Consider the following 11,910-nt stretch of genomic DNA (forward strand, 5'->3'; position numbering starts at 1 on the left):
TGAGTCACTGAGTCAGCTCACAGAGTGGGCTGAGGGTCCCAGCCTGGACCACAACACAGCCCCACTAGCACCTGCTGAGGCTCCCTTCTTCCTATGGCAGAGACGCAGCCTCTGCTTGAACTTGCCTTGCTCACTCCCAGAATAGAGCCTTTGCAGCAACTGCCTCTCCTGTGGGATCCCTCTGAGGGCTCTCAGCACTCAAGAGTCAGCTAAAAGCCCACCTCCTCCTGGAGGCCCCTCCTGCTACCTCCAGCCCTGAGTTACAATAAATTCCTGCAGCCTTTACTATTTGCATCACAAATGTGACCTGACATGCTGTGCTGTCATCAACATCTTATGCCCTTGCTCTGTGTGGTAAATTGGTCCTTGGGTCATCATTATACTTTACGTGTGTGTACCTCATCTCCCCAACTAGCAGGTCAGCTCTAGATAGGCAGGAACCACCTCCACCCATTCACAATTTCATTCGTGCATTCATTTAAGAAATATTATCTGCTATTCCAAGGATAAATCAATAATTAAGTGAGATGTGCTTCCAGCCCTCGCAGTGCTTAGAATTCTTATTCCCTGCAGGACCCAGCATAATCTGCTTGTAGCCAGCAGGCACGAGTTAACAGGGACAGCCTCTGGCCAACAAGTTCCAGCAGTGTCTCTTTGATCTGGCCAAAGCCCTGCAAGGACTATTTTTAAGTAGAAAAGCAGGAAGGACCACAGAGACGGAGTCTGTAGAACGGCTTTTGAATGTAATGCAATTCCTAGAAAGGAATTCCTCCAGGCTCTGCTCCTGGGATACATCGGGAGCCCCACCCATAAAAGGGTCAAAGAGTCCTTATGCCCAGAATAGACCTCAAGCTGTAACCAAAAATAAAATTCTGAGGCTCCTTCAACCATCTGAATGGACTTTCTCCTCTGCCAGGGCACTTTTAAAATTTAACCTGAGAGACTAGTTCAAACCATGATGTGAAGTGGGTACTCTGACATGGCTTATTATACGTCTCCGGCATTAATATCAACATAGAACTGATGTCTGAAGAGAAGCATTTGCAGTCTATTCTCTCTGAAGCCTGCTCCCTACTCCCTGCATGATTAAACTTTAGTCTTGGCCAGGCGCGGTGGCTCACACCTGTAATCCCCACATTTTGGGACATTGAGACAGGTGGATTGCCTGAGGTCAGGAGTCCAAGACCAGCCTGGCTAACATGGTGAAACCCCATCTCTACTAAAAATACAAAAAAAATAGCTGGGCATGGTGGCAGGCGCCTGTAATCCCAGCTACTAGGGAGGCTGAGGCAGGAGAATTGCTTGAACCCGGGAGGTGGAGGTTGTAGTGAGCCGAGATCACATCATTGCACTCCAGCTTGTGCAATAAGAATGAGATTTCATCTCAAAAACAAACAAACAAACAAAAAAACTTTAGTCTCCACAACCTCCTATAGCAACTCAGACATTTCCTTTCTGCTGATCCCAGGTCTTTAGATAAACTCAACCAATTGTCAATCAGAAAAATTTAAATCTGCCTGTAACCTGAAAGCTCCTCCCACACCTTCGAGTTGGCCCACCTTTCTAGGCAGAACCAATATATTTTTAAAATGTATTTGATTGAAATCTCATGCCTCCCTAAAATGTATAGCACCAAGCTGCACCGTGACCACCTTGGGCACATGGGCATATGGACACATGTTCTCAGGACCTCCTGAGGGCTGTGTCACGGGCCATGCTCACTCATATTTGGCTCAGAATAAATCTCTTCAAATATTTTACAGAATTCGATTCTTTTTGTCGACAAGACTCTCTAGAAGATCGATTTATGGCACAGATGGAGATATTGAGGCAGCGCGGGTTTGTGGCTGATCTGGTGCTAAACTCCTAGCACAGTGCTTTCATCCTAGTACCCACTGAGGCATGAATTCCTGCTGAAGGAGAAGAGTTGTTTTCCCACTTAGCAGCTGGGAGTAACCGTGGCACACAGGAGCATATAGGTGGAGAAAATAAAAGAGATCATGCGAGAGAGAGAGAGAGGTTCTAGCCGTCTACTCTGTCCAGGCATTGGACCAGGGACTGGGGCAGATGGTGACTAACACGTGGTCCTGACCTCGAGCAAGTCAGTGGGACAATGAGCTGTTTAGCAAGTATGGTTCATGGCCCCATGATGGGTATGGGACCTGTGAGTCAGTGAAGTGAGACCTCTCTAAGCCTGAGTTCCCTGCAGCCGTGGGGGTCCTGTCTGTTCTGCCCACCTGACCACGTGGCTGTGAGGATTAAATGAAATAACATAGGAGGAAGCACCTGGTCCATAACAGACACTCAATTCATTTTCACTCATTCAGAAGGTTGTTTGGTTCTTCTCAACCACCTCCTTTGTTCCCAAGTTCCAGTAAAAGAATCCTAATTAGTCTTCTTGTAGCAGAAATAGCTGAGTGTGCATGACCCAAATGACCCCCAGGGGTTATTGTCCTGAGGCTCCAGCTCGCCCCACCACTCACAGAATTGACAGCTTTGGTTCATCCCTTAATGCCTGAAGCCAATGTGCTTCCTTTCCCTATTTTTCATTTTGCTTATCTCTAAAAATGGCCTGCTAAGACCTACCCCCATAACGTTGTTAGGCTCCATTGAGACATCACATGTACAGCCCCTAGCAGGTTGCACTGGACACGTGGTAGTTCCTGTCCCCTTCTTTCTCCCTCCTGCTGAAGGGGTCTTGCTGCTGACAGCAGGGAATTGTCCTCCAGAGAGTGTGGGGCAGAGATCTGAGTTGGGCAGGAGCCTCTCCTCCATGGCTGCCCCTGTGCCCTCATATCCTCCTCTAGCATCCTTAGCACAAGAGTCTCACTTTCTGTTCTGGACACCAGAGACACATGTGGTGAGGGCACCACCACTCAGCTTGGCACATGTGAGACACAACAGGCAATGGGTGAGGGCAGCTACTGTGGGAACCCAGATGCAGAAAGAATTCTGCTTCTCTCCTCCTTCCTGCATCCCACTTTTGAGCTTGGAGAAGTCTAGAGACTCCCAGAAAATAGGTCTGAGTACAGACATGGAGATTCCTTATTCCATTGGCTTCTGAACACTTAAAATTCATTTTCAGCCATGTGGGTAAAATTTTAACTGACCCTCCAAAGCACGTGTGTGCAGATATTCTTCTGCAAAAGATCTGGAGGTAGCTTTCATTTCTAGATGGAGAAACGGAGGCGCTTCCCACCGCCCTCCACCGGAGGAGGTAACTGAAGAATGCAAATCTCAGCTCTGCACCTGAAGTATAAGGAGGAAAAAGGCAGGGTGGAGTGCTTTGTGGCTTTGGTGGGGGAACGAATCTTGGGTGATCCAGGAACTCTGTAAACTTATGTCTGAATCCAACTTCCCAAGAATCAGTCCTTGGAGTAAGATGAGTAGCTATAAATCCAGACTTTGTATTGGAAGAAGTAAAAATATGATTACTTTTTGTTTTTAAGAGATGCCAAGAACTATCAGGCCTTAGGAATCTCAGAGGAAGGAAATGTAAGCCTCCATGTGTGTCTCTGGTCCCCACTGTAAGCCAAGGCCTGTGATCCTCACCAAAGCAGAACTGACTTCCCTTTCCCCACCTTTCCCCAACTTGCCTTGCCTTTCTTTGCTTTTTCCTCTGCTTCCTTTCCTTTCCTTCCTCTAGTCATATTATTGGCACCCACAGGAATCACAGCATGAATGACAAGACCTTCCTTTACAGCAGCAGTCCCAGCCTGTTCCCAGAACAATGGCTCCACAGGAGAAGCATGGGGCATCTGGCGATTCCATCCACACTGGCGTATTACAGCCTCCATCTTGACCACGTGCTTCCCAGACAGCTGCCAAAAGAGCATCCTCTCGCTAGAGGCTCTGAGTTCATCTGGACCTGCTCTTTAAATCCTAGAGATGCAGAGGAATTGGGCCCGCTGTAGCTTGGTATAATTTGGGCAGTCTCTGGACAGAATCAGGTCCTTGGATTTAGCACCAAGTTTTGATAGCTCTGCTTCTCATTTCTTCACCTGGTGAATTCCTATTCAACCTTCAGGTGCCACCACAAGCATAAGTGTTCCCTTTTCCAGTCCACTCCTCCCCAAGAGAGCTAATTTAGCTCTCTCCTCTAGTTCTCACTACACTGTACTTTTACTCTTTTTTTTTTTTTTTTTTTGAGACAAAGTCTCGCTCTGTTGCCCAGGCTAGAGTGCAATGGCACAATCTCGGCCCACTGCAACCTCCACCTCCCAGGTTTAAGTGATTCTCCTGCCTCAGCCTCCCAACTATCTGGGCTTACAAGCATGTGCCACCACACCCAGCTAATTTTTGTATTATTAGTAAAGACGGGGTTTCACCATGTTGGTCAGGCTGGTCTTGAACTCCTGACCTCAGGTGATTCACCCACCTCGGCCTCCCAAAGTGCTGGGATTACAGGCGTGAGCCACCATGCCCAGCCTACTGTACTTTTACTCTATCAGGATATACCCGAATTGAAGAAGAAGAACTCATTGAAAATGTAATGTATAGTAATAACTCACTGAGAAATTATGTCATTTATTGCTGTTGTTGGCTCACCAGGAAAGAACAAAAGCTATCCAGAGCTTCACCTATTGGAGGGTGGCATGATTTTCTTCCTAGAGGCAACAAGGATTCTCCAACCCCCTAAGGAGCAATAGACAATTCTTTCTGTTTCTGGGTCTGAGAGAGGAAGTTGAGTAGGCATGGAGGGGCCCTGGTGTGAGAATGGCCAGCCCTGAAGACAACCTCTAAACAGGACTGTGTTTAGAGACCACTGGAGGCAGTTAAGCCAGATTATCCCAGAGGGAAATGAGAATAAATGCAGTACTGCAAGGTAGAGGGTAAAGATGTTTTTAGGTAAAGAACATTTGTTTTTCATAAGTGTATAGCACAGAGTGCTGAACGTATTTTCTTCCTAAAGTAACACCACAGTGTGACACCAACACACTGGCACTGTGAGAGACATTATCTCAACATTTCGGACCCAGGTTGGTGGTGGGGTGCTGCATACAGAGCTGGGAAGCCTAGGCCTGTATCTTGCGATCACTAGTAGCAACAGCTATCATGGCAACCAGAAGCTGCAGGACCCCCTTTCCAGATGGCTAAGTCCCTGGGGGGGCCTTTGACAAACTCAGGAGAATTCAAGGATATGATGATATAAGACTTCTGGTCAGTCTTGCTTAAAGAGGGTCCAAACAGGATTTAATCTTCTTTTAATAAAAATAAGTCATGCACATAGTGAAAACTGAAACAGCGCGAGAGTAAACAAGGAAAAGAGGGTCACCCTCCTTCTTCAGGCCCTGGTCTCGCTTTGCAGAGGTAACACCATTAGCAGGATTTTTTTTTATGTACAGATACATGATATGTACAATTACAAAGCTGCCTAAACACACACACACACACACACACAGGAGTACACTGTGTTGCCCTTAGCCTTTCACCGCCTACTCTGAGGATCATTCTATATCAGCTTACTCAGTACCAACACATTCTTTTTTAATGGTGGAAAGGATCCCATTTCTCATCCCCATTCAGAGGAACTTAGACATCCTAGAAACACTACATCAACTGTACCCCAAGTGTCATGGTATAATTTCATTCCTATATTTATACAGGCATTTATATTTATGTAGAATATTTCCTATATTACTAAGTTTGTACCTGCATCTATCTCCCTTCTAGGATGCAAGCACCTCAAAGGCAAGAACTGAGACAGAAGACAGTTCAGCAGTTGCCAAGGGTTAGGAATGGGGGCAGGGGTGCAATTCTAAAGGGGAAGCCAGGGCGATGAACAGTTCCCTGTCTTGATCGTGGTGGGGGTTCCTCAAGGTCTGTTTGGTTGTACCAATGTAATTTCCTAGATTTGCTACCTTAATATAGTTATTCAAGGTGTTTTTGAAGGAAACTGGGTGAAGAGTACCTTGGATCTTGCTGTACAATATTTGCAACTTCCTGTGAATCTATAAGTATTTCAAGATAAAAAGTTAAAACAGCAATCAGGTTGGATTCTCCTCCATCCTAGTGTTCTATTCCCAGCTTCTAGTGCTAGGCCTGGCACAGAGAAGTGCTCCATGAATGTAAGCTAAAGAAATGAAGAGTGTCTCCTTTCTGGACCTCAGTTTCCCCATCTGTACAATGAGGGCTTTGGGCTACATGACCTCCAGCAGCCTTTCCAGTCCTCACACTCGGTTCTGCTGGGCAGCGCCTGCGCCTGCCTGTGAAGCCAGCCAGCTGACTCCTGAGCCTTGACTGCCTCACAGACTCTGCCTCCCCTTCCTCCCACCCCACAAGCGCCACAGGCTACTACTCCAAACGTTTCCAGCAGAATATTACAGTAGTGATAGTGGTGCGACAAAATTAGTAGCCTAATTAAAATGGAAGATGTAGCATTTTTTGAACAATGATCCTTCCACAAACCTCTGACATGTGCAGCGGAAGTGTGTCAGGTGTGTGTCAGCTGAGATTGGTTTACTGTACAGGGTGAAAGCACACAGCTAAGTGACAGAATTATGCAATCATTAAGCCTGGGGTTCTGGGCTGCCTTTCCATTGTCTATGTCTACCAGGCCCTGGCCTTTCTGGGATGTGAGAGAGATACCGGCTTGTAGTAGATAATGTTGGTGCTCCATCCAGACCCCCTTCATCATCTCTGTACCTCAATTGTCAGCACCCTCACCCCTTCTAGGGACAACTGCCCTAGGCTGCTGGAGTGACTTCACCCTGAAGTGCAAAATGCTGGGGTGGCTGAGAGTTGACATGCTTCTCCTCTCCCAACGGCTGGGCAGGGAATATGAGAGTCTTGCCTCAGCTTGGGGCAGCTGATGTACAGCTCACACTCTGGGCTTCCCCGTGGCACTGGGTGAAGCCACCTTCATGGAACTTTTGCCTGAGGTTTCCCCTTGCTTGGCTTTCCCCTTCCCCATCCTTTCCCCATCCTGTTACCACTGTCCCCTGGGAGTTTACAAATCACATCTCAACACTTGCTTCTGGGGAATCCTTATAAGCAATGCTCTCTTCAAACAAGCGCTAGCCACCGAGATTTGTCTAAAACCACTCCTAAAGTTAGGGCTGAGTGTTGTCATGGAGGAATCCCCATCCCACATTGGTAAGATTCCCCTAAGGAGGCAATTGGGGAAGATGATGAGAGGACCAACTGAGAACAGGGGTCAGCTAGAGAAGGAAGATGAAATGATGACTCCATCAAAATCTAACATCAGCTACAAATCAAACCTGCTATTAACAAACCGTGACCCAGCAAGAGGTCTAGGACTCCCTCGGGAGCTGGGGAGAGGGGCTATGATTGGCCTGTCTGCCACTGCCCCCACTTACCCACTTCATCTTCTTCCATGGCCCTTTTCGCCTCCCCAGCTCTAGGCACTACGACTGTCTCCAGACTGTATTAATTTAAATAGCTTTACTGAAGTACAATTACATACAATAAGCCACAAAACTTAAATAGTTCAAATGTGCTGTTTTGGCACATGTAGATACTCATGAAGCCATCACTAAAATCACTACAGACAGTGAACACCTCCATCACCCCCAAAAGTTTGCTCACTGACTTTAACTCTTGAGTCAGTGCCAGAAAGACACAGTGACACAGGGGTGGCAACAGTCCTGGGCCTGGGGTGCTGGGGTGAATCCTCTGAACCCACTGTTCCTGAAGGTGATGTTGCTGTGTTCCTGGCTACCAGCTTCCCTTGGGTAACTGGAGATGAGGCAGGAAATTAAAGAAAAATAAAATTAAAAAGAGAAAAACAAGCTTTGTATAGTAGGCTGACTCATACCAAAGGCAGTAACAGGCAAAGCCTGGACCCAGGTGAAGTCTCGATAACATTCTCAAAGAAGCCAAGACTCAAAGAGATGTGATCTGGAGACTCTCCCAGCACTCCCTCAACATAAGGATAAGAAAAAAGTAAAGTTCCCTCTCAAATCCCACCCCCCGCCATCTGATTGTACCTTGCTCTGCAAGTTTTATGAGTTTATAGATTCCTGCTTTCTTTAACTAGTAACTTCAAGTATTCTGTTTTATCTAAGCAGCACAGTGAAGGTTATAAGACATGCCTGAGCAAGCCTGGGCTGTGGCCGTCTGGGTGCCATAGCGAAGGTTATGAGATATGCTCATGCAAGGCTCTTTTGAGCAAGCCTAGATAACAGCCATCCAGACCCTGCAGCAAGAGTTGCATGTAATCCTGGGTTATGAACCTGTCACAGTTTGATTAGCTGCATTTGTTCTGCCTCCGTATCCTGGCTTTCGCGCCATTACGCTTCGCGACACTGTAAGCTTGTTTCAGGCTAGCCCATCCCCTTTCAAAGGTGTGTATAAATGCCGAGCCCCATCTTTGTTCGGGGCCCAGTTTTTGGATGTTAATCTGCTGGGTCTGAGCACTCAATAAATTCTCCTGTCTCACTCCATGGTCTCTCCAGTCTCCCAATTTCTGCAACACTTTTGGCGAGCCAGCAAGGAGTGGAGATGACAGGCTGGCTGTCTCCTTTGCCTGTGGATGGTCTAGGGCGCCCCCAGCCATGGGAGACCCATGACTTCAGGGACCACCAGGGCAACTTAAACCTGGAGAAGGGAGTGGCTCTCCCATGACCTGTGCCCCTTCCCTGACAACACAACAGAACCTAAGGGGTTACAGGACGATTCCAGGAACAGCATGCTTCAGGAGCTGTGATAAGGTTTTGGGGCCCAAGGCAGGACCTGTCCCATAAGGATGGAAGGGGAGCCTGATCACCTCCTGGGGTGTAACTAGTAATCTGACCCAGAGGGGTTGGGGGTGGCGTGAGTGGTTCACCAATTCCAATGAAACTTACACCCCAACCAACACAGTATGTGAGAGTGGCTCACTAAGTCAGTTAGGAAAGGGTACTGGGAGTGGGGAAGTGTGTGTGTGTGTGAAAGAGACAGTTCCAGGAGGAACCAATGAGGGGAATGATATGTGGGAGCCACAGGTCTCTTGGTACAGACTGTATGCTCCGAGCGAAGTGTGGGACCGATCAGGTCTAATCAGTCCAAAACGAAAGGAAGAGTGAGTGTGATGTGCCATAACTGGGAGGAAATGGAAGGAAAATCGTCAAAACCCACCCCATTAGAATGCATGTTAAAGAACTTTAAGAAAGGCTATGCAGAGGATTATGGAGTCAAGTTAGCCCCTCAGATGCTGAGAACTCTCTGTGAAATAGAATAGCCCTCTTGTTGTCGACTGGCCGGCCGAAGGCACTATAGTTAGGGAAACAATTGGCCGTGTGTTTAAAGTGGTGACTGGAGTCAGCGGACAGTCAGGGCATTCAGACCAATTCCTTACACTGACTCATGGCTGAATGCAGCCCTGCCTAGCAGCTTATAGAAGAATGCTTGTGGCCCAAGTAGCCAAGACCAAAAGTGAAAGCAAGATCAGCTGCACTGGCAGCTACAGAGACAAAGGGAAAGCCACAGGAAAAACTGGTTTTGCAGGAACCACCGGAGGAGATAGAGACCCTTCCTCTCTACACTCCAATCTACCCCCCTTTACCAAGGCTGGCCCCTGAGCAGCCAGGCTCAGATGGTAATACGCCCCAGGCTACGCCCCAGAGGGAGAAATCTGAGCCCTTACCTCAGGAGGTCAAGGAGGAAAGTCAGGATGATCCAGTAGGCCACCTTGGATCTAGCCGTGCCAGAGTTATGCAAATGCCTCTCAGGGAAACAAGAGGATCCATCTATTATAATGAGCATGGCCATGTCCAAGGAGTAGAATGAACCTTCATTAACCAGCCTTTTTTCAACCACTGATCTCCTAAACTGGAAGCATCATACTCCCTCCTACATGGAGAAGCCCCAGACCCTTACAGATTTAATGCAGTCCATCTTCCTAATGCACAATCCAACTAGGCCAGACTGCAAAGAGCTTCTCCTGACGCTGTTTAACACTGAGGAATGCCAGAGAGCAACCCAGGCAGCCCTCCATTGGCTAGAAGCCAATGTGCCCGCAGGCACAGTTAATGCTTAGGCATATGCACAGGGCCAATTCCCTGAAGTGGACCCCTACTAGGACCCAGATGATGCAACCCAGCTTCAGCGCCTGCAGAGGTGCCAAGAAGCACTTCTGCAAGGGCTAAGGATGGTGGAAAAAAGCAATCAATATAGGGAAAACCTCAGAGATGCTCCAGGGTGCAGATGAGAGCCCCAGCCAGTTTTATGCAAGACTTTGTGAGGCATTCCGGTTGTACACTCCGTTTAACCCTGAGGCTGCTGAAAATCAGCGCATGGTGAATACAGCGTTTGTAGGGCAGGCCCAGGGAGCTATCAGGCGGAAATTGCAGAAGTTAGAAGGCTTCGCAGGTATGAATGCTACTCAGCTTATTGAAGTGGCTACTGAGGTGCATATTAACTGAGATCAGGAGGCAAAGAGGGAGGCTGATTTGCTAGCAGCAGCCCTCAGGAGAAGGGAAGCTGGCTTTGCAAGGGGACGCGGATGCGGTGCGGACACAGTCGTGGAAGAGGGCAAGCTGGACAAGGATTTGAGAGCTGGCCAAGGCTAGAGAGATATTAATGTGCACAGTGCAAAAGGAAAGGGAACTGGAAGGATGAATGTCCAGAGAATAATAATAAAGAGAATGGCCAGGGCCGTGGTATGAGAAAGCCACGGCCGAGGGCTACCGCACCCGGGAGGAACCCGACACTGACCTGATTGGGTTGGCAGGGGCTGAAGGATATGAAGACCAGGACAGACTGGGGTCCTTCTCTTTGGGCCTCCAGGAGCCCATGGTCACATTACAAGTTGGAGGCCAGCTAATGGACTTTACGGTAGACACCGAGGCTGAACACTCAGTAGTAACCTGACCTATAGGGCCACTATCCAAGAACTGTGCAACTATTGTAGGAACCACCAGAGTCTCAGAGAAGAGGCTTTTCTGTCAGTCAAGGATATGCATGATAGGAGGACAAGAAGTTAGCATGACTTCCTATACCTCCCAAACTGCCCAGTTCCCTTGCTAGGAAGAGACCTCCTCCAAAAACTGCAAGCACAGATTACATTTGGGCCACAAGGGAATGTAACTTTAAACCTAGCTCACCTGGAGGCTATGGTCTTAACCCTTATTGTCCCACAGGCTGAGGAATGGAGGCTATAAGCAAAAAGACTCCAGAACCAGGGGTAAATTAAATGCATGGGGTGCTTACTAAAATTCCTGGAGTTTGGGCTGAAAGTAACCCATTTGGACTGGCTGTAAATCAGGCACCAGTTGTGGTAGAGTTAAAACCGGGAGCAACTCTGGTTCAGGTCCACCAGTACCCACTACTCCCCGAGGCCATACAGGGTGTCCACAAGCACTTAGAGTGGCTTCATAAGCGTGGAATCATAGTCAAATGCGAGTCATCCCGGAACACCCCTCTCTTGCCAGTGCAGAAGCCGTCTGGAGAATATAGGCCAGTGTAGGACTTGCATGCTGTAAACCAGGCCACAGTGACCAGGCACCCAGTGGTGCCAAACCTGTATACTTTAGTGGGACATAGTCTGGCAAGTGCTGCCTGGTTTACTGTCCTAGACTTAAAAGATGCATTTTTCTGTCTCTGGCTGGCACTGATTAGTCAGTCTATTTTTGCTTTTCAATGAGGTGAATCACAGTACATTTGGACAAGACTCCCACAGGGATTTAAAAGCTTTCCTACAATCTTTGAAGAGGCAGTGGCCTCAGACCTTAAAACCTAAACCTCACCGAATAGTGACTGTGTCTTGCTTCACTACATAGATTACCTTCTTCCAGCAGCCCCAACACGAGAGGACTGCTTCCAAGGAACCCAAGACCTCCTGCACCTGCTATGGAAGGAAGGATATAAAATGTCAGGGAAAAAGGCTCAAATTTGCTTTGAAAGTGTCCAGTATTTAGGCTTCTATATAAGCCAAGAGGAAAGATGGCTTGGTAGTGAACAAAAGCAGGC

The 11,910-nt window shown here is 47.9% G+C and overlaps 1 protein-coding gene across 1 annotated transcript in view; it reads right to left on the minus strand.

The window, feature by feature from the left end:
- NOX5 (NADPH oxidase 5) overlaps positions 1 to 9,725 on the minus strand; it is a 69,049-nt gene extending 59,324 nt beyond the window's left edge. Inside the window, exon 1 of the mRNA XM_055277979.2 lies at positions 9,587 to 9,725. Coding sequence (XP_055133954.1) covers positions 9,587 to 9,711 — 125 coding nt within the window. The 5' untranslated portion in view covers positions 9,712 to 9,725. The remainder of the gene's footprint in view (positions 1 to 9,586) is intronic.
- Between the last annotated feature and the right edge of the window lie 2,185 nt (positions 9,726 to 11,910).

This window comes from Symphalangus syndactylus, chromosome 5, assembly GCF_028878055.3.
Source record: "Symphalangus syndactylus isolate Jambi chromosome 5, NHGRI_mSymSyn1-v2.1_pri, whole genome shotgun sequence".
In the NCBI taxonomy this organism is placed as follows: domain Eukaryota; kingdom Metazoa; phylum Chordata; class Mammalia; order Primates; family Hylobatidae; genus Symphalangus; species Symphalangus syndactylus.